The 22978-nt window shown below is 41.3% G+C and overlaps 1 protein-coding gene across 2 annotated transcripts in view; it reads right to left on the reverse strand.

The window, feature by feature from the left end:
- The window catches only part of CPXM2 (carboxypeptidase X, M14 family member 2), a 78031-nt gene extending 57097 nt beyond the window's left edge, over positions 1–20934 (reverse strand). For both annotated transcript variants that reach the window (XR_004549564.1, XM_005154490.3), the window contains exon 1: positions 20150–20934. Coding sequence is in view for 1 of the 2 variants with exons in the window: in XM_005154490.3 (XP_005154547.2) it covers positions 20150–20693 (544 nt within the window). In the remaining variant the exon portion in view is untranslated. The remainder of the gene's footprint in view (positions 1–20149) is intronic.
- Between the last annotated feature and the right edge of the window lie 2044 nt (positions 20935–22978).

Genomic DNA, 22978 nt, shown 5'->3' on the forward strand with positions numbered 1-22978 from the left:
GTAACACAGCACATCCCAAGTTATCACTGCATTCAGCAGCAACAGACAATGAAGTATCATTAAGAACTGTCATAGAATCATAGAATGGTTTGGGTTGGAAAGGACCCTAAGATCATCCAGTTCCAACTCCCCTGCCATGGGCAGGGATGTCTCACTGATCGGTTTAGGGAGTCAAAACTATGTTGCACAACTTGGCCTTAGTGTGACTGGAGCTTGGCCAAGTCAGTGGATGACAGTAGCTAAAAGGCATCTACAGCAACAAAGGAGATCTGTCACTTGGGAAAGGAAGCAGGTGCCAGAATGATGTCCTCTAGGATGCCTATCACTGTAATTAATACCAGTTTCTTCTTCCTTTAAACCCATTTGCTCATCAGGCTTGGCTATAAATTTGTCCCTTCATTGGAGACCTTGTTCTCTGGGGACTCAACACATATCCTGCCAGCACAAAATATGGTCAAGTATCTCTCCTGGCAAAATCCCATGTAATAAGACAGATTTAGTTTTAGGTTTTGATTCCCTGTTTCTTTTTCTGGGCTATCCCAGGGTAGATGCAGAATTTAGCTCTTGTTTAAGCAACACAAATATATAGCTAATGATGAAGATTCAAATCTGTGAAGCTACTGATATAGTTGAGCACATGATTAAGCATATAGGCTGGGGGATGAAGATTTTAACGCTTTTTATACTATTCATACTGTTCTTTGATATTTATAGTCTTGGACAAAAATTCTTAATGAGGTCAATATAATAAATCCTCCCCTAAAATCTATTTTTAGAGCTTTTCCTATGAAAAGTGTGGCTGATAATTTACCTTTCAACAGCAAAAAAATTGTAAAGGAAACTCCATCAGTCCAATTGCTTTGTCTCAAGTAATACTTAGGCCACAGGTATGCAAAGTATTCTAATACTGCAATGCACCTGAGAGGTGAAATAACAGTAAAAACACATTTCTGCTGACCTGCTACTTGCTGCAAACACCTTTGGATTGCTGTTCTGTGACAGTCTGTGGCGGCTGAATTAAACAGAACAAGGTTCTTCATTATCTAAATAATCCGTTATATTTACAGTATTAGGACATTTGTGGGGGGAACATAGTCTAGCTAAGTCTTGCTGTTTTGACAATGCAATTGTGGAAGTGTGAAATTTCCACAGATGCTCATGAGTCACACTCTATACATGGTATGGCCCAGCTTTCCCCTGGAAACTGGTCCATGGATTGCAGTCTGAGCAGTATTCTGACTTTGTTCATGTCCGATGTGTTGCTAGCAGTACATACTAGTTTCATTTCTGGCCTGAATTCAGGCCACCAGTCCCCATACACCCCAGATTAATTGAAGCAGCACAGGCAGATAAAGGTTCTTCAAGGACACACAGTTTGCTTTTATTTGCTTTCTCTTATAAACTCATTCCCAGGGCACTAAGAGAACAGAGCAAGCAATGTGCACTTACAACAAATCCCCTATATAGAAGTCAAAATAATGAATTATATTCTCAGATCAAAGATGAAATAAAAGCTTAAACAGATGCCTAAATTTTGTCTCCTAAGTCAACATTAATTGTTCTCTAATGCTGCATCAAAGCTGTGTATTTTTCTAGGACAAGTAGCAAATACTGCAAGGGGTTTAAGACGTTGGGGACTTCTCTCAAGAAGGAAAGGGCAGTATTTATCATAGCACTGCAACATACACTTTCTCTATTATTAGTAATATTCTATTAATATTATTATTATTATATTAGTATTATTAATATTCTATTTTATTAATATTATATTGCAATATACGCTTATCCTGTGGTTGCTGTTGCAGCTTTGAAGAAAAAACCCCAACAAAACCCACAAACACTTTCAGTTAGAAGCCACAAACCCCATCTCTGTCAGAGGTCTGACTCAAAGTCCCTTTAAGTCAGCAGGAACATTTTCATCGGCTCTAGGTGAGGAAAAAGCCTAAGTGAGAGTCCCATGAATGTTACCCATTTGATATCTCTGAGCTGCTTTGGATGATCAGATATGCCTCTTATCTGCAACCATCTTCTCCAGTGGCTGTTCCTGGTCCAAGGGGCTGTGCTTTGACATTTAATCCTATCTTGCTCACCAGGCACTGCTTTGTTTTCCAGGGATTCACACTCCTTTCCTTGCTAGGACTCTCACCAGAAGATTTGTTGCCATAGTCTTTCATGTGTTGGGTACTATCCATGTTTCAAAAACTGAACCAGCTCTTTAGGAATGAAGTTACAGAGAGGTTGCAAACAGCTCCTGCCTGATGGCAAAAGGCCAGTCCTGGACAGGGAAGGTGCTCTCCCATGGTGCAGACACCAAACACCTCCATGCTCTGTATATGCCACCTAAACACTGTGCACCAGATAGAAGGACTGGGCACAACCATCACTTGAAAATCTGCAGGGTACAGACTCCATGCAAGAGTAAAAGTGTCTCTTCTCCTTCCAAAGTTGAGGAAAAATACAATGCTTAAAGACAAATCAGGAATAAATTAAGAATTATCTGACATGAAACTGAGCATTTCTGAGATTCAGAAAATACACTTTTTATTGCATTATTATCCACATTTTTGCTCCCTTATAAATCCGGGTTGTGGCTGGTTCTAGATGCAGCAAAACAGCACACTTAGCAGGAAGAGCTTCTATTATTCCTGGCACAGCTGGAAGCAGGAAGTTCCAGAAAGCCTGTTCTCTGAGTTTGCTGGCCAAGCTTTCAGACTCGTGAGGCTCATCCAGACTCCAGATACCATACACATTCCCTGAGCTGCCCACTGCTGCCATTGTACTGCCTGTTTAGGAGACAATCTGATTTATGAACTGGACAATGCAGGAGCCTGATCCCACATGCACAAAGTCAGCATGCTTGGGCACAAGAAGCATCTCCTGTTTTAACTCCTGACTCTGTTTCCTGCTGCCTGTGGTCCTGCTCAGGAGGAAGAAGCAACCACAACCATACATGCCTCAGGCATCAGTCTCCTCCACGTAAAGAGCTGTTACAGCTGAACCCAGGTCAATAGGTATGGAAACACTGTCCATAGCTCTTGCATGCCTTAAACTGCCTTTATGAGAAGAGAAAGGCAGAGGAAAGGGAGGCGCATGTAAGCAACCCAGTATTCCTGTCTTGCTGCCCATGGGAACATCACCTTGCTGACCTGATATGGGAAAGGATGAGGATGGGAATCATATTGCAAACCTGGCCATGGTTCCCAGGCCATTAACAGAAGAAAGAATGTGAGGACAAGCTGCATTCAGTGCAGTCTGAATTCACTGTAGGCATAGCCCCAGGAAAGGTTTCCAGATGCTCGTGATACAAGGTACCCTCTGATCTGTATCCAAACCTGACAAGTCCTTCGCTTTCTCTTCAAACGAATATGTGTAGTCATTCTGAAAGAGACATATTATTACCTTTAATGGCCAAAAAAACCCTCAGCCTGAAAAATATCATATCTATACTTAACTTTTTTTGTGAGTTTTGACTAAGGCTGAATTCTGTGCCATTAATTTTAACATGTCTCCTCTGATGTTTTTCTGAAGCACAGGATGAAGACTTCTGTAATTCCAGCTAAAGCCACAAAACTGAGTACAGCCATCAAAAATGAGAACCATCCTTTTTATTCCCAGAGCCAAACAAATGGATTCAGCCAAACAATGGAGAAAAACCCTGAGACAGACCACTTGCACAATGGCTGGGTATAGGGCTAAAACTACCATTAGCAACGCATATCTGTCCAATGTCTTCATGCCAGAAACATCAATATAAAATATCAAATCACTACAATATTCTGCAAGACCAAAGATTCTACAATAAGAAAATGAAATGTGGCCATTAAAAATGAACATTGAAACTCAGAATACCATTAACAAGTACAAAATCAAGACAGAAAATAGCCACTGTCTTAAGGTACGCGCCTGTCTCAGTAAAGGAGGTATCTTAAAAATGCTAAAGTTAACCACTTTAATAATTCCATTTGAGTGTATTTTACTAAAAATAGTAAAACTGCATAAAAACTGTTGCATGAGTATAAAATTGGCTCAAGATGCAATTATTTTCCTCCCCCTCTATGAAAGCTATAGTAGTAACTTTATACAGAAGTAAATGTATCCATAGAGAGATATAGCACGTTCACTATGCGGTTGTACAGAGTGACAGCATAGTCATGAAATTCCTTATACATAAATAACCTGGAAAAGGTCCATAACTCTGGACCTTCGAAATACACATCTACCGAGAATTTTGCCAGCTTTAAGCATTTTGGAGTAGAGCCATACTTTTGGAGCAAAATAGGGATCCCAGGTGGCACAAGGAAGTATCCAAGTGGGAAGACATAGGAAAGGGGCTGTATACGCTCCATCATGAAGATCAGAATTGCACACCTGAGGTTATAGCAGACTCAGAAGTGAAATACACATGAGTAGCTTCAGCAGCTCTCTAAAAACACCTTATTTCACTGAGATAGATGCCATTATTATGAAATGACCCAGTTTTCACTCTCCTAAGCACACACACGAAGCCCACACACATAGAGCAAGAAAAGCTTGAGAGATTGTAAAGGAGTTCTCATTAGCAGTGACAAGCCATTAAATTTTATTGCCATTACTATAGTTACCTCTACTCCCAAGTACTAAATTTACACTTGAGAAATTTAGTCACTTCCCGGTCAGTACCACTTAATATTACTTAACTTTTAATCAAGTTAAGCATAGGCCAAACTATGTTTCTTTTACTTTGTTATAAGGCAGAAAATGTGCTGCAAATGATACTGAAACAGATGCATTAGCTTCCTTTGATGAAGCAGCCCAAAGTCTAACACAAATAAATCAGGGATGAAGATAGAACCACTTTTCTATTCAGTTCTGTATTTCACAGTAGGCTGTTTTCTACCCGTTTAGCTTTCTGACTGAGCTCTTGATGTGCGCCAGCAAACTTGAGAGCCAGTGTGGTGAAGTAGTATGAGCAGCAGACAGTCATTCGTCATCTTAGCTGTGAGTTGGAATGTCATCTTTCATTTTTTCATGATTAAAACTAAAAATAGCCATTTACCAACAGAACGTAGAAGTATTCTATTCTGTATATTCTATTCACTGCATATTCTGCTGTGAGATGTGGGTTAATAGGATCATCTTTCTGAGAGTCATTCCTCCCCTGGTGCTCTGTGGAAAAATAATCTTAGTCAATTTTCAGTCTTCCCAAAGAATATGCTGCTGATCAGAAGTGACATTAAACTTTGCCTCTTCTGCATGTAGAAACCCACATAGCTGCAAACACACCTCCATGCACAAGCAAGAAGACCCTCAAAGATGGCCTGACCACTTCAGCAGAGGTTTCCATCATACCCCAGCACCTAATTGTGTTTCTACCCCTTGCAACTAATATCTTTCCTCCTCTAGAAGCAGTAATTCTTCTGCAAGGAAGCATTGCTGGGGGTGGAAATGATTGTTCAAGCCTCAGAGTTTATCTGTGAGCTGTCACACTGCACAGGCTGGTTTTAGTGGCTGCCTAGTCCTCGTCCAGGTGGCACATCTGGGCTAAATACTCGACCTATATAGAGAGCTTGTGACAGGAAATACCTAAAATCAATCCAACTTGGTTTGAAAACCTTTTATAAAGTGCAAGTCTCTGTTTTATGCAGACCTGGGGTGTCTGCTCCAGCTGCAAGTTCAGACATCTATACCTTTTTTCTAATATCACAAATATGTCCTTATTTCATATGAAATAATAAGAGGAATGAATAAACCCAAACACTTCTCATAAAGCACAGAAGTCACCGTAGTGCCTGGAGCTATCACTCAATGATTTCAGATGTAAGTAAAGCAGTTACAATTAACCTGAAGACAAACTTCCCACCCCTGAAAAGGGAATCAGGTTGTATTTCCTAGAGCACATTAAAAAGAAGTTTAGTTGGCTTGTTTGCTTCTCACTAAATTATTCATTTTCCTGGACTTTTTTATTCTTAAATGCATGGTTGATCCAAGTCTAGCTCTAAGACAGTACTAAAAAGTCAGAAGTGGCTAATACATTTAAAGCCCAAAAGAGTGGAAAACTCTTTCAGTGAAGGGATCAAAAATAGGCCAAATACACAGAAAATAACCAGACGTTCTTCTCTATCAGAGATCATAGAATCATAGAACAGTTAGGATTGGAAAGAAACTTAAGATCATCCAGTTCCAACCCCCCTGCCATGGGCAGGGACACCCCACACTAAACTATATCACCCAAGGCTTCATCCAACCTGGCCTTGAACACTGCCAGGGATGGAGCAAAAGCAAAAGATTTGGGAATTCACATAACAGAGCTTTCTTCTTTCCTTTAAAGCACCCTATGTCCAAGCAGTTGTACCCTTGAGAAGCACCCTGAAAGCAGAGTATTTAACAGTTTGAAGCATCAGGAAGTAAAACTTCAAGGAACAATCCCTAAGATGTGAGAGAATCAAATCCAGGCCTGGATTGAAAACCAACAACCATAAAGACAGCATAAAGAACAGAGAGGAATTGCCGGGATGGAAGGAGGGATGCAGAAGGTATGCTTTGCCTGGGAACAGGGCTGTAACTACCACTTGGGCTCACAGTGGAGACACAAACCCCAGGGCAGCACAGGAATCCCATTGGAAAATGCACCACTGATGAAGAAATCTAAGGACAGAGTCCAGTTTGCAAAAGCAGTTCATTATCCATGTTTTTGAAGGAGCTCATAAAGCACACGCACTCTGCTGTCAGGCTCTCGCTTTCCCATATTTCACCAGCTGTGCTTCCCATGAGCTTTTGCTCATCTTCCTCAAGGATTTCGGCTGCTAAATGACTGTTTAGCTTTTGCTTGTCCATTGTGAAGATGGCACTTTGCACACACCATAGTCCCTCTATTTCACTTCCCCCTCTCTACCTGCCCTCAAACTACCCAGGGAAGAGCCTATTTAGGGAACTAAAGAATAAGATTAAATGAGAAATGCCTCAAGCCTAAGCGAGCACCAGGATTCTGTGGTTTTAGAAGCTTTATTCTTAATATCTTTTTAACTTTGAGCACTCACCATTGTCACAAGCCTCAAGCTTCCTGCCTGCAGGAAAAGTGCTAAAAATACCATGAGAAAGATACGGCTCTTCCTATTTCTGAGCTGATCAGAAGGAAGAGCTGGAGGTTCAGCAGGGACGCTGTTACGAAGCTCTGGCTCCATGCTACAGAGCTGAAATAGTTCAAGCAAGGTTCAGACAAATATCTCGCAGGGTGGGCACCTCTCCAACTCAAATGAGTGAGTGTTCAGAGGTCCTTCTGCCCTATTCCAGCTTCCTATGATCTTGCAGCTTTATGCAGCCCGCAAAAGATTCCCAAAATCCATTCTGTTTAAACATCCTTTCTGGTTTGTTTAACAGTTCAGCCCTGGTCCAGCAAAGGCTCATAATCAGAGGCTGAACATTTAACACATAGGAGGCTTCACTGATTCAATGCTAAGTGTGTCAGGAGCTTCAAATGATATGAAATGTGAGTTATCAGTGAGTTTGAAACCGCATGTCTGCTTGCTCAAGGCTGAAAGCCCAGAGATCCAAAGCAAAGGCAATGCATTTACCAGCCTGTGGACCGCTCAGGAGCATGCTCAAATAATCCTTAGTTTATACTATTTGCCCAGTGAGGTTTGCCATCCTTTTCCTGGAGAAAGGTGCCATGCTAGCAACAATAAACACTGTCACCATGCCTCCACTGCAAACACATGAATGTGCTAATGTGAAAAGTGCAAGTCATAATTGGGGATTTATCATTAACTCAACTGCTGCATTGGAGAGTCCTTCCCACCTGTAGGAGCTGGAAGTATTTACTAAGCAGAGGTATACTGCACTTGAAAAGCTGTGGACTAAAGAAAGCTTGGAGATAAGCTTCCCTGAGCATTGGAAAAGTGTATCTTTAACTTGCTAACTGGGAGGAACAAGTCTGATTCAGGATTAATGAACAGAATTACGGAGCAGTTTTGCAGAACAATAGTGCTATTTTCTCTCCTCTTTTTCAGAGCTCGGTGGTATTTTAGCTGCATAGCTCCATACCAGCACTTTTTGATCATAATCTGAAAATTTTCCCATTCTATTCCTTTTCTGTATAAGGGCTCTACATGTACAGTTGCCATTTGACTGTCATTCAAACATCAAAACCCCCCAAAGTACATATTTGCTATTGCCATATTAGTAATATCAAACAATTCAGATGTGTCTGCAGTATCTTGTGTTCCACATGCTACTAGTCCTCACCCTGATTCACATTATTTATAAAGCAGACTTTACCTGCTACCAAAGCTTGACCTCCCCACCCCTTTTTGCTTAATAGTTTAAAATAACACTGAATACTTTCAGCTGCAGGTTTAGTGCTTTGCTCCTTGTTCACTGTGGACTTGAGCTATTGCTTGCAAACAGGCATCTTTATTGTAGAAGTGTTTTCAGGCCCTGAGCAACAGGCAATAGTCTTGCAGAAGAAATGGGTCAAGAACATGTTATCTTTCATATTTTCTTCTCTTTTAAGCTAAAGAATTCAGTTGTTCAGGCAGAGAACAGATGCTCTATACCTTGTGATTTCAGTGGCCAGATACCTCAACCCTCATTCCTCCCAGGCTGCAAGTTCAGCAGCTAAGGAATTTATCCATTTTCTTCTCTGAGCTCATGCATCCCACCCATCTCTTGGCCTCTGCAGTACCTGGGCTCATTTTGTCAGTGTTTCCAAAGGTCTTTGGAAGAACACTCATAGCTTCTTGTTTCTATTTATGACCCAGCAATCATCTGTTCCACTACAAGATGGAAACAAGACTTTTTTGGGGCCCCTTTTTGTCACTTACGTTTACTTAATGAAATACCTGATGCAGAGGAACAGGACCAGATGTGAGGCATTCATCTGAGGAGCCTGCAAGAGTTTTGGACTGAAGTCCTCTGCTGGGATCCTAAAGCATCCAGAAGAGCCTGAGGAAGAATATATCTGCCAAAAGAGCTGTAAGACATTCTTCTCTTTGTCTTAGCTTTGGTGTGTGCTGGACTTTGGCTACAACTAGCCTTGGCTACTACTCACTCCTCTATGCACTAGCAACATAAGAGTTATCACCTCACCTCAGTGGACATGCACTGAAGACTGGCGCATGTTCCCATGCTCTTGGGTCACCTGTATCTTAGAGCAAATCTGAGTCCAGATTTACCATGGGAAATTCCAGCCTTCCCTCCAGCCATGTATACAAACCATCTATAACCCAGACATACTTTTGGCAGAGTTCTCAATGGAATTTTTGCTCAGAATTTGGAGTAAAGAAAGTGCAGTTTAAATACTCACTGGGATAAAAGTGGGTCTATCCTTTGGGACAGGGAACTTGCCATCCAGCTGGTGATGGCAAATGTTATTCTAACTGTTTCTGGGATATCTTCTGTAACTTCTCAGTATATAAGCAATTAAGGGGGGGAATAGAGAAAAATTGTGTTGTTATAAGCTGAAGTTTTAAGTTCTGCTTTTAGGCAATCACATATGAAAGGCTGTTTGGCTGAAACTGAAGTTTCTGTTCTAAGTTGGTGAAAGATCTCTATGAGGGTTGAAATCTTGTGCCATGCTCTGACATCCTCTGCCATGTGTATGGGGCAAACTCATTACACTATAGAAACTTATGGGAAAAAAGAGTGTATTGAAGGCAAATCTGACATAAGGTGGTTATAATGGTGAGTGCTTACATCCAGATTTGAGATCAGCTCTTCTAAAATACTTTGAAGTTTTCCTGGCATTTGACAGATGTTTTAGGAGGACCCTGAAAGTAGAGAGGAGCCATAAACCTGTCACCATAAACCAATGTATTTCTGAAGAAGAGAACATAAAAATACTCTAATTTCTGGGAAAGAATGAGAAAGATGGTTTTCGGTTGCTCCCATTGCAAACAACACTGACTCCCAGCACACCGTGATGATTAATGCACTCAGACAGTTTACAGTAAATCTTGGTTGTGTTAGAGGAAGGAGATAGTTGGCCTTGCTCTGTGCTCTCATGTCAGACATAACTCCCCTTGAAATGGGAGACTGTTTTGCTTTCTAAAGTTCAGATGAGGAAACAGGTAAAAGGCAAATCTAGGGACAACAGAGACTGCAGAACTCCTGACCCCCTCCATAGGCCAAAGAAAACCAGAAGTTAAGCAGGAACATTTGGGGTTCCCACTCAGGTTTCCTTTTAGGTCCCAGACAGGAGGATCAACCTTGTAGAGCCAAAAAGAAGGGAAATTACAAGAAAACTTGTGATGCATGAGAACATGAGGAAGGTATCATCTACAAATAGCACTGAAGCTCAATGATTTAAGCAAGCAAATTAGATTTAGGAAGCTCTGTTAGCGGTTGTCTGGATGAGCTACTGAGGTCCAAAAGAAAGAACAACTTAAATACAGGTCTCTGGTGCTTTAGCCAGTTGAGTCGCATTATAGAACAGGTGAATACTGTACCAAGTAGTGTCTCCTGGGTGGTGAAGATATGTCTGCCATGTACTAGGATTCAAAACTGAGCCTTTGTCTGTCTTGCAGTACACTGCAAACTTAACCAACATAATAAGCTGTGGGAGAAACATGGCCACCAGACAAGGCAATGGAACAGGATGGTTCCCTTTTCTGACTTCAAACAGTTCCCCAGATGGCTAAAGCACCCACATGGCTGTCATGAACACACATCTCATAGGGAAAGCTGCTCAACATCAGCCTACTGACATACATGGGTACTGTCAGCCCATGCTGCAGGAGATACTTCTTTTCTCATAAACATCAGAAGGAGCTGAATGGAGGCTGGAGAACAAAGATGAGTGTGATTCTCCAACCTAAGGGCTAGGGGATGAGAAATCTTGCCCTGATGCTTATTTTGGTATTTGTATTACCTCTCAATGAATGAAATAAATAAATATCAATTGGTTTCCATCACCACCACCAAAACGATCACTACCTGTGGCTGTATATCTAAGGGTAGGAGCTTAGATTGCAGTCTGCTCTTAAGCACAAAAATCATACCTCTTTCAAAACTCTTATCTTTTTAGATGTTTATAACTATAAAAATACACTTAATCCTTTAATATTAACTTCATGAATATCTACTTTGTGCTGTTAGTTGAGCTCAGTCCTTGGGAGTCATTTGGATTACAGAACAACCCTATTGCCAGGCACATACCTCACATAATTCACAACCAGCCCAAGACTGACGTACAGTCATACAAGAAGTCTGTCAGGCAATTCATTAAAAACAACAAAGGAAAACATAAACCACAAAATAAATCTGTGATTAACCAAAAACCAAAAGCCACAAAGGTGCTCAATTAATCAGGTTCACTATTCACATTGAGAGTTATGTGTTTTATGTAGCTAGAAGCTACAGAGTAAGCGCACTATGTAGCAGACAGAAGTAAGAAGACATGTAAGCTCCCAGTACATGAGTTACGTTTAACTTATGTATACAAAAACTTCTATTACATTCCTTGCTTGGACTGTTGGATGCAGCAGCACTTTTGCAACTACAGTATCCTGCTAATGCTTGTGTGAAAGCAGGAGCAGAACTGGTTTTACGGTTATTTGCAGACCTGTACATTTACAGGATTCCCACACTGTAAATAACCACAAGCAAATAAGAGATTAATCCTCATTTTGGGAACTTCCACTATTAAATAAGATACTCAATCCATCCATGAGTTACTGGAAGTCACGAAGGTCTGTTGAAGTTTGCCAGGGTTTTTGTGATTTTCTGCACTACCTAATCCCAACAGACACAGAGTGATGCAGCCCCACACAGACCATGCAGTGCAGGTTTGGGCTCACTTGTGCTGGAACAGGAAATCATTCACTTTTCCTAATCCAAGTTTAAATATGTTTCCTCAGCTCTGCCATACAGTAGTATATCAAGTAATATTTTGTAAGAATTCTTGTAAAATACACTTTAAGGTGTATTTGGCCTGATTCCCCTTTACAAGAAAGCTCCTTTAAGCACCCCCCCAAAATCAGAAAGTCTCTTTAAAGCCACTTTTTGCTTAGAAGAATGATGCAGATCACTGTGGAAACAAGGAAGCAAAACCTTATCTTTTGTTTTGTCCAATTAGCCTACAATGGTATAAATCCTTGCTTGCCAATGCCAATATGTCACCTACCAGAAGTATTTTATGTCCAAAAGGGCACTTAGGCATCTATCAACAGATTCACTAGACTATCCTTCATAATTCAATTCAAACAGGGCGAGAGAGATTCACAGCTAAACCCAAGTACCCTAAAGAAGCTTTAAATGAACCCCACATACTTCCGCTGATGGCTTCATAGGCGCTCTGACTCTGAGTCACCATCTGGCATCTCTTAATTCCCCCTCTTGTTTTTCTCACCTCTTTTTTGGTTGCCATTTTTAGCTATGGGTAGAAAAGAGAAGCAGTTTTCCTTTTACACCTGTCAAGTTGATTTAACACCGCCTGTGAATGCATGAACAATAAACCCCCTTGCTCCTCTCTGGTGGTGTTCCATCCCTTCCAGCACACAGCAGACACCCAGAGCATCCTGTTCTTTCCCACACTGGGATGATAAAACTGCAAGGGAATGGAATCACAAATGTTCACAAATGTTATCTGTGATACAAGGAAATTGGAAATGTGCTTGCATCAGAAATAATGAATTAACACTGCAGTGTATTTTGCTAACAGTTTAATGTGGTGTTTTTCATTGCTTGATCGGATATATAAAAACCCCACCAAACACCTTTTGAAGGCAACCAAAATAGCCAGAGAAAGGCTTCTGGAGGAGCAAGGCTAGCCCCTGAAAGAGGCAGATGTGCTCAGTGATCAGCATCATGTGTGGCTCAGGAAAAGAAGTCCCCAACAGGAAAACAATTAGACAGCAGCAGTGTTAGAGACCCTTCTGGGGCTAGCCACTAATGCCCTTATTCCACTGTCCATGCGTTTTATTCTTGTCTGTGCATGGACAGTGTGTTTAGGCAGGTTACTGAGAAGTAACTTCTACATTGGAGATGTAACTGCACAGATATGATAGCCATGACCATCCTTGAATGAAATCCCATGCAAAAATGAAGGAAACTCAAATGATCTCTTTGATTAATGGCCTACTGAATTAAATAGGACCAAACTACCCAGTAAGGTATCTCCTTGGGACGGAAAGATTAAAAGTGACTATGTTTCTAATATGAGTGACTATTCCTGCAACCTCTATTTTCTCTGGTGAATGTTTGAACTGAGTTAGAGCTACTGAATGTTTTTCATGTGTAATCATTGATGGTAAAAGGCAAATAATTTGGACTACATCAGACGTTTGCTTGTTCCCATTTTCCTTGAGTATCCAAAACTAGTGTTAAAGGCACATATTTACATGTTCATTTAAAAAAGCCTTGCTTTATAAAACAAGCAGTACTAGAAGATATATACTCATCATAGGCCTGGCAAAAAGACCAAGTCTAATGTAGCCTTTTTATCATAACAATATGAGAACAAGCAACAATTATGTGTAAATATGAGAACCAAACCTCAGCTCTGTACCCAGATAACAAATCTGTTGGTAGGCTGCTTTTAACACAATGAATTGGGCAAGGCTCAAAAATCCCAGGAAAAAAAAGGCTCAGACACTGCAAAAGCAATAAATTACTTCTTCTGCACCATACCTTCCACTTCCACTACTTCATCTTTTTGACAGGTTCTATGATCACACAGCTGACAGAAGTGTTCATTCCAAAACCAAAGGAAATAAGTGAAATTTGATTGCGAACTGTCTGATTGACCTGTCTAACCAGCTCACTGAACAGAGAATAACATTAAAAACCAAGAATGAATTCAAATCATGAGTGGCTCGCAATATGCTGGCATTTCAGGAACAAGTCTAGACTCGGGTTCATGCTATTAAAATCTATTCAGTGAAACCATCCCTTTTTTAAAGAGGTGTTTTTCTCACCTTAAGTTTGAATTCAGAGAAGGCTGCTGGGAGAGCTATCACAGGAAGGTTTTCTTTAGCATAATCAAATGTGTTTATCCTGGTTTATTTTTCTCATGTTACATTATTCATTGAAATAATGAGTAAGGAAAGATGCTAATCAAAAAGGTTTGGCCAATTTTGTGGGCATTGCTCATTGCTCATTCTTGTTCATCCTTTGTCTTCTTTCATTGTGGCATTCTTTAGAGTAAGGGCTCCTAAATGGAATGGCTATGTTACACTTTATTATTCTACATATTTGTAGAAGTGCTGAGGGAAAAATAGAAGCTGGTAGATGAAAGCACACTCATTAAAAGCCACATGTTTTCATCTTCGCTTGTCACATCTGGCAATTAGGATGTGATACAGGTCACATTAAAATTCATGGGATATGCACCTAGGGCCAATGAGTTCATTTTGAGAAGTTGCTGGCATAAGAATTATAAGCAAAAGCTTTATAATTAAGATCTACATTCTAGGTCACAGGAGCGCTCCACTTTCTCTTGGCTTCTCAGGAATGGAGCCAGCGACAGGGTTTAAGAGAAGTGATACAAATGGGCTAGAAAACAGCAGTGCTGGTAATTACCCAGCATATGGGTAATTCTGTGCTTATTTCTTCTTAGTCCCTATACAAGTCATTTATCACTAAGTAGCTTTCATTAAATAACAGCCTATGTAAACAGTCATCCTCCAACCTTCATTTAGCCTCTGATTCAGCTCCCTAACCCAAAACCCTGTTTCCTGTTCCCCCTGAATCTCATTTGTACTTCCAGCTCCTGCCCCATTTCCCTTCATATCTTCCCTCCAAGCTCCCTGACACGTTGCTGACAGCCTTTGCTGGCTCTGCTCCCTGACAGACCCACACCAGTCACCCCATCTGGCTTGTGGCCCTCGTGTTTCACTTGAAGGCACCCTGCCAGTGTGTCTAATAGCTTCTTCCTAGCCAGAGCTCTGAGGCATTACCCTATCTTCAATGTGCCAGCAAAGTTCAACACGCTGCACTTCAAATGTCTTTGCAAAATTGACTTTGATAACTCTCTTTGCTCCTAGACTTCCTCCTGACTCTCTAGATAAGCCTTCAGCCTGTTTTCACTCTCCCATTTTTGTGTCTTTGCTCCCTTTTCCATCTTTGCTCTAGTTAAGCCCATCCAAAATCACAGTTCTAGCAAGCAGTGTTGCTGATTCACAGGCTACCTTTTCCTTCTGTGTTTCCTTCTGTTCCAGCTGGAAAGCTGGTGTATCTTGGTGACCTTTCCTAAGTACTTTCAGCTATCTGTTCAATGTCTTATATATCACTCATATCTTCATTCTTGTGAGCAAATTCGTCATTCAAAAGCCAGCAACACCATAAACATCTATGTTTTTAACTTCATACCCTCTTCACGTCTTCATCACCATTTTACAGTAAAATCTTTCCAGTTTTTCCTGAATAACATCTTTCTGATTCAGCTTTTCCTCTTCAGTCACTCATTGATGTCTCTCTCACAGCCTTCATTATCTCATCTCTTGATAAATGTCTCGATTAATGCACCACCAGTTCTATTTTTATCCATGCAAATCCTTTCTGCAAGATCATTTTCATGGTTGCTTTAATTGGTCGTTTTATCCTCTTTTGGCCTTCCTTTACTGTCTCCTCCTCAGATACATATCTAGTGACATCCTGACCCAGACAAGGAATTCCTATACACTATATAAATTTAAAAGAACAACTAACCAAACCCCTTCAGAATTACAGTGTTGTGCAGGTGGCAACATCACACAAAAAACCACATACTTAGCAAGCAAACAGTGATGCATCTAAAGAGTTTCATCAAGCCTGGGGAAAGCAACAGATGAGACAAGACAAAGTCCTTTGTCCAAGTGAACCTGCTTCAGCAAGCCCAGAGAGGCCACGGAGCTGCTGTGAGGGCTGGAGCAGCTCTGCTCTGGAGCCAGGCTGAGAGAGCTGGGCTGGGGCAGCCTGGACAAGAGAAGGCTCCTGAAGGGGAGACCTGAGAGCAGCTCCAGTGCCTAAAGGGGCTGCAGGAAAGCTGGAGAGGGGCTTGGGACAAGGGCCTGTAGGGACAGGCCAAGGGGAATGGCTTGAACCTGACAGAACAGGGGAGACTGAGATGAGCTCTTAGGCAGAAGCTGTTCCCTGTGAGGGTGCTGAGGCGCTGGCACAGGGTGCCCAGAGAAGCTGTGGCTGCCCCATCCCTGGCAGTGCTCAAGGCCAGGTTGGACACAGGGGCTTGGAGCAGCTGCTCCAGTGGAAGGGATCCCTGCCCGTGGCAGGGGGTTGGAACTGGAGGAGCTTTAAGGTCCCTTCCAACACAAACCAGTCTGGGATTCTCTGATTCTGTGAAATGAAGATAACTCCATACAAACATATATTATGCAGAGATTACACAGAAATAAAATGCTGTGAGATTTGTGAAATACAAAATAAATGTGCAGTAAACCCCATCCTGCCATATAAATAAACATTACTCCTTTACTTTTTGAGGGCCTTAAGAATGGAGGTATGGCCAGAACAAGAACTACTCGAAAAAGTATTAGTTTTGTAAATCAAATACAAATAATTATAGATTTAACTGTGGCAGATGTGGGTGCAATAGGATCAAAAGGGGGAACCTTTCAGTCACAACCCACAGCAATGGTGCAGCACTTAGCAGTGTTCATAGCAATCTCAACCATATAAACCTTCTAGTGATGGATTTTTGCCTGCATGCAGGCAGACCTCCCAAAACTTTTATACGTATCTGGCCCACAGCTCATAGCTGAGAAGCATATATTAAATGTATTAAAGGCTTCATAAAAGAAAAATATTGATGTTAACAAGACTCCTTCCAGTGATCTGAATAGGCTTTGGCTAGAAGCCTAAATAAACAAGGATGGAATTAGAAAATGGAAATACATATACACAGAAACCTGTCAATCCAACTGCTTACCTCCTAAGGATGACCTGATACCACTTCATTTATGAGCAGTTTAAAGGGCAAAGAGACTGATTGATATTTTGAACTCTTACCTGCATCAAGTATTTGCAAATATGGATTCTAATAATTCTTTGACCCCCCAACATTGCAACCCCACCATAAATAGGATTTATCTCTACATTAATCTTTCACAGATAAAACACATATATTCTCTCTACCTTCAGTAATAAGCTTAAATAAATGGAGTCGGTGTCATCTGTTCTGTGCTGTGTCCTTCAGACTGCTGTGCTCAATTCCAACTTTGATTCAAAGCTAGGGCTGATCAGTACCAGCTGCCCAGCCAAAGGGCAGATCACACATTTCTTGTTTCTCCTCTTTCTTCATCCCAGCTCCCAGCCAGACTATTGTTTGTTGTAAGTAATTAATCCCTCATGCCCTGGCTGCCAGGGAAACCCCAGATTTTTGGTATTTATTGCATGTCTGACACATTAATTCCAGTTCTGGATATATTTATTAACACATTAAAGTATACACATACACATAACACCCATATGTACCCAGCCAGATTTAGAGTTACTAGTCATGGATATCTGTTTGATAGCTGCTATTATTACTTCTAGCCATGCTCTTAACAGGTCAGATGTGAGAAGTTATAGTCATGTATCATTATTTAGACACCTGGGATTATCAGATCTTCATTTCAAACCAATTCCTGGTGACACAGTGACACGGCATTAAGCACTGGGGTCACTGCACTGGCAGGACCTGGCCCTCACCTGCACTTGGGAGAGTTAAAAAGAGACATTTCAAGTGTTATAGTTAGAACTTTTAACACTGCAATTAAAAATGCCAGGCACTTCCTGATAAAAACCTCCTGTTTTCACTTACATCTTTAACAAATGGTAACCATCCTCTTGCTGGGTGTTTGCCTGGGGGCTTATTATAGTTATTTCAGTTAAAATAGTTCAGCTGCTCCCAAGGAAATACAGCATTTTCCCATGTTAAAGTAAGTCTAACAGGTAGACTGCTGAGCTGGTGTCAAGACTTTATGTGCTGGAGCAAGGAATGAGTTTGGTAGAGGGAGTCAGATGTTTGTTACACCTCTGGCTATTGTTTTTCATAGAATCCCAGACTGGTTTGGGTTGGAAAGGACCTTAAGATCATCCAGTTCCAACCCCTTGCCATGGACAGGGACACCTCACAATAGACCATGTAACCTACCACTCTGTCCAACCTGGCCTTGAACACTGCCAGGGATGGAGCATTTATCCCTTATTTGGGCAACCTGTTCCAGTGCCTCATAAGGTCACAGGCTTTAAAACCTCTTATTACACATGGCTGGTGAAAGCTTGGTAGCTCAGTTGGTTCAAAAGAGCATCAGCCAGGAGGGACTGAGCTCTTTCCAGGTGCTTTTGGTCGTGTATCACAAGTCCTTGCCAGGATCCCCTTGACTTTCTGCTTGGCCATGCTGTGGAACAGGAGGAGGCTGAGGATGGAATGCAGAAATGATTCCCTGGACTCAGAGAGCCAGGATAGGGTGAAAGGTAAAACCCAGTAAATTAGAAGAGTTCTGCACACCTCAATTGACTGGCACAAAATGAAATGTTTTCTAGAGAAGGCTTAAGGAGGTCTATTTTTCCTTTTCTAATTCCATATTTTCCTATAAGCAAAAATGGCTGTGATTCCATGACCAAATTCAGACTACATGCAAGACTTCAGTATGCTCCCCTAGTAGGTCAGCAGTGTTATATAGTTTGAAGTTTGTACTGCTGTACCTGCAGTGCATAAACTAAACCAGGTTTGGAAGGGATGAGTGTTCCACAGTGATGGAGGTTGGTTGTTGGTATTGCTGTTGCCTTCTTTGCACTTGTGAAGTGCTCATTGTCATGGGTGAAGAACAAGTAAGATGCCTATCAGTAAAGAGAAATGAACATTGCCCTCGCAGATTGGATGCTGTCCTTATTGCTGCCATATTTAGTGAAGGATGTGTGAAGCCATGGGGTTGAGGAAATCAGGGAAATGCCAACAGGGAAGGTGAAAGTAGAGCTGAACTGCAGAACATCCCATTGCAAGCTGGAAATCTGTATTGTCTGCACCACACTGAAGAAGAAAAAGCCTAATTAGGTAGCTTTAAAATCCATGTGTTGCACATAGTTAGGTAATAAAGCCAATAAACTAGTCCTTATCATGGTCCAGGTGGTATTTTCAGTGGCAATTCAAACTGCCTGCCTTACGGTTTTCCATACTTCAGAAATGGTATTTTTAAATCAGTATTTATTATTATAAGAGCTCATCTATTTGCTAATCAAAAGGTAATTAATTTGTTAGTGTTAGTATTAAATGGAAAGTATTTTGTTTACTATCTCCCAGATATATCTGGGAAACACTAAAGCCACTCTACAACCCTGGATCCTCTGTTTTCCTGTACTCTGTGTATTAATGGCTCTGAATTGCAAACTTTGCTCCTTATGCTCCAGCTGTTAACATTAAAAGCTTCCTTCTGAAGTAAAGCAGAGTATAACTATAGGGATTTACAAATCTAAAGCTCACGGGCCAAACTCACTCCCAAACCTACTGGTATCCCAAACCGTTAAAGCACCAACCATATGTGTGGGAAGCACAGAAAGAAATTACTCTTCTTCCAGGAACAACTGAGTGGTAAAAGCTGATCAAGATTTTGTGGACTTTAATAGTTGCATATTTTCATCCCATCAAACACAGCAAATAGAGAATGGGATTCAGGGTGGACTTATTTAGTGTAAGCCATTTTTATTGCTGTTTAATTTCTTCATTTTACAGGTCAGTAATTAAATTGAACTTGTTATGACTTAGTGTTTTACAGGAAGATCTTTGTTTACAGATCTTCCTCTGGAGGCCTTTAAAGTGAAATCTCAAAGCAATTCACAGGTTTACAAGTAAAGTCATTCAGGAACCTCTCATAGATTAAAAAAAGCCAAAGAACAAAGGTAAGGTGGCACCATATTCAATCAGCTTTTATAAAATCCATCTCTCCTCTTTTGCTTATAGAACAACAGTTTTAACAGCAAGGCAGTTGTCAAGTGTAAGAAGGCAAAATCCATATACCAGCTAGAGCTAAGCATAAGTAATAATCACCACTCTAAAGTGTCTTTACTTGACGAAGAAAGGGTTAAAAAGCCTATAAAAGTTCTGTTCTGTGGGATAATGTGTTGTCATCATCATCGCCACGACCACGGTTATTGTTATTACTACCAAGACTGCTATTAACTGCATATTCATTAATGCTAAAAGTCACAGCATGAGATTAGCAGACTCCAAACTCTGGAGGAGGAGGTGGAAAGTTACCTGGTGGAGTTTCAAGAATGGATTTTCCTTTTTTGTTGCTTTTCTTCGCTTTTAACTCTTTCCTGCTGGGTTTGAACTGGGGGTGCTCCTCTGTCTCTGCAGCAGGGACAGGTCCTTCCTCCGCAGGCTGCTCCGTGAAAGGGAAAAACTCTTCGCCAGGATATGGAAAGGAATAATAGTGATCCCTGTTGCTAATCTCCTGCAGGTAATAATCCTGATCGTCCATGGGTACCGCCTGGGACACGTCCCTCAGCAATGCCACCCCAAAGGCACAGAGAGCGAGGCAGAGTTGAGAAGAACATGAGCCTTTCTTGCTAAGGGCAATCATTATCCTTCCCTTGCGCAGCAATCTCTGCAAGCCCCAGAGCTTTATATGGAAAGGGGGAAACCAGAGAGCCTTGGCAGTGAATCCCCCCCCCGAAGGAGACGCAGAAGGATACAGGATCCTGCCTGTGAAAGGCGCCTCCGCTTTGGGATAGTTCAGGAGTTGCGAGGAGCGCAGCGGGACGGGGCTGCGGAGGGAGGGGGCAGGACGGGGATGCATGTGATCGTCGGGCTCCCCAGCCAGACAGACGGACCAGCGCTGCGCTGCGCCGGCGTTTGGCAGGTGGGATCAGCAGCACGGTTAGCTTCCTGCTTGCCCTCTCCTGCCTTCCATGCCTTTTGTGTTGCTGTGGCTGCTTTCTGACAAAGGAAGAGTTACGGGAGAGTTTCAGCTGAATCCCCCAATAGTTTCTGCAGCCTCCCGCACGGAGCTGATCCGAGGGAGCACTTACTCAGAGAACAGTAAACTTGGCAGCCTTTGCCTCCCAGCCCGTCTTCAAAGTGTTTTCCCCCCATCCCAGGAGGTGCTGTGCAGATGGGGTGGGCTCACAAAGCCTGGGGTGAGCCCTGCCTGTGGCTGGCAGGGTTTATCTGCCTGTGCTTTGACCCTGGGTGCGCATGAAGTTGTGTGTGATGTGGGTCTGTGGCAGATGAGCTTCATTCAGTATATGTTGTGCTGTATTCCCTCTCATGGTGTTATATTTTTTAGTTTTTAGCTTTTAGAAACATAGGATCCCTTTCTAGCACTCAGCCTCACTTGTTTATGTTTATATATATGTTATATATATAAATGACTTACATATTTTCTATAAAAATATGTCTATATATATTCATTTTGTATATATAAAAATATTATATATGACTATATATTTAGATATTTATTTTATATCAATATAAATGAAAGTATAAGTAGTATACAAGTTTATCTATATAGATATTAGTAAGAAATTCTTCCCTGTGTGGATGCTGAGGTGCTGGCACAGGGTGCCCAGAGAAGCTGTGGCTGCCCCATCCCTGGCAGTGTTCAAGGCCAGGTTGGACACAGGGGCTTGGAGCAGCTGCTCCAGTGGAAGGGGTCCCTGCCCGTGGCAGGGGTTGGAGCTGGATGAGCTTTGAGGTCCCTTTCAACACAAACCAGTCTGGGATTCTGTGATTCTATAACTAATAAAACTCAACATGTGCCTGATTATGAATCTTCTCCTAGGGTATATGGAGCTCTCTGGACTCAGCCCACCTGAAAAACAAGGACATGCTTCATCAGTGGCCACTTTTCTCTCTTTTTGAATGATCTTGATGTTTATTCACTCTGGAACATCTTCTAAACAGATTAGGATGTATTGTGCTAGCAGCTGCACACATGCAACCCAGTGTCTTCAATAGAATCAATTTGTTTGAAGATAAAAATCTTATCTTTCATCTTTTTCATACTTCTGAAAACAACCTCTGTGCTGAAAGAAATGTGCAGCCCTTGGCTCGCATGAAATATGAATCCTTACTCCTGTGTTGAAAACACCAGCTTATATTTTCATCATGTATATCTTGCCATTGTCCAGTCAGCTGTGAGACAGCATTACATCTGTTACCCCACTCTTTGTTCTGCCTTTGCAATCACATTTCATGTGTGTTTCTCATAACTGTTATACCGTAATAATCACAATTTCATATCTTGCTTCCTATATCTTTTGGTGTATTTGGTGTCAGACTGTGGTGATCTAGTCCCATATATTTAATGATTGTCCTTCCTTTCTAGTCATTAGTTCCAAAAGCAATTTTGTGATTATATGATGACTGTTTTCTAAATAAACAAATGAAAATATGTTTTCACCAGCAAATCTATTGTCATCCTTCACTTTTACATGTTTTAACATCTGGAAACTATGACTTTTTCTATTTTAAATATAGAAATTTTCATTTTCTAAAACTACAATAAACACACTTTGCTTTTTCACTGCTTTACTGAATTATGTATTTTATTTTGATTTCTTTAATGAAAAACTGCTTCCCATCAACCTTTTCAGGTAGCCTCATCTGGAATAGACGGCATTGTCCCCTTTGGTGCAGAGCGTGTGGTGACTGGGTGCAGTGTGGGAGCTAAGACCCACTGGGTATGGTATGTGTAACATACTGCTTGTTCCCTCTATCCGGTGACATGCTGAATATCCTGTATATCCCATCTTAGTGATCTCACAGATGTTCTTACTCTGTTTTCCCTTTCCAAATTATCAGTCCTCTGCTCCCTTTATCCTAAATTCTAGGGACAGAGCACAAGCTACACAAAATAGGCATAATTCTGTTACCATTTGCAGCACGGTCACTCTTTTGCAAATATTGTGGACATTCACATACCTAGAGAAGTAATAGAAAAATAGACTTTTCCACAGCATCATTAGTGATCTATTTTTCCAGTAACTACAGGAGCTTTTGCTACAAATTGTTATTTAACTCATTGCAGTAGTTGAAGGATGTGTAGAAACAGGAGAGGATTTACATTTCCAAAAGTAACAA

The sequence above is a fragment of the Melopsittacus undulatus genome, chromosome 4 (genome assembly GCF_012275295.1).
Source record: "Melopsittacus undulatus isolate bMelUnd1 chromosome 4, bMelUnd1.mat.Z, whole genome shotgun sequence".
NCBI lineage: Eukaryota > Metazoa > Chordata > Aves > Psittaciformes > Psittaculidae > Melopsittacus > Melopsittacus undulatus.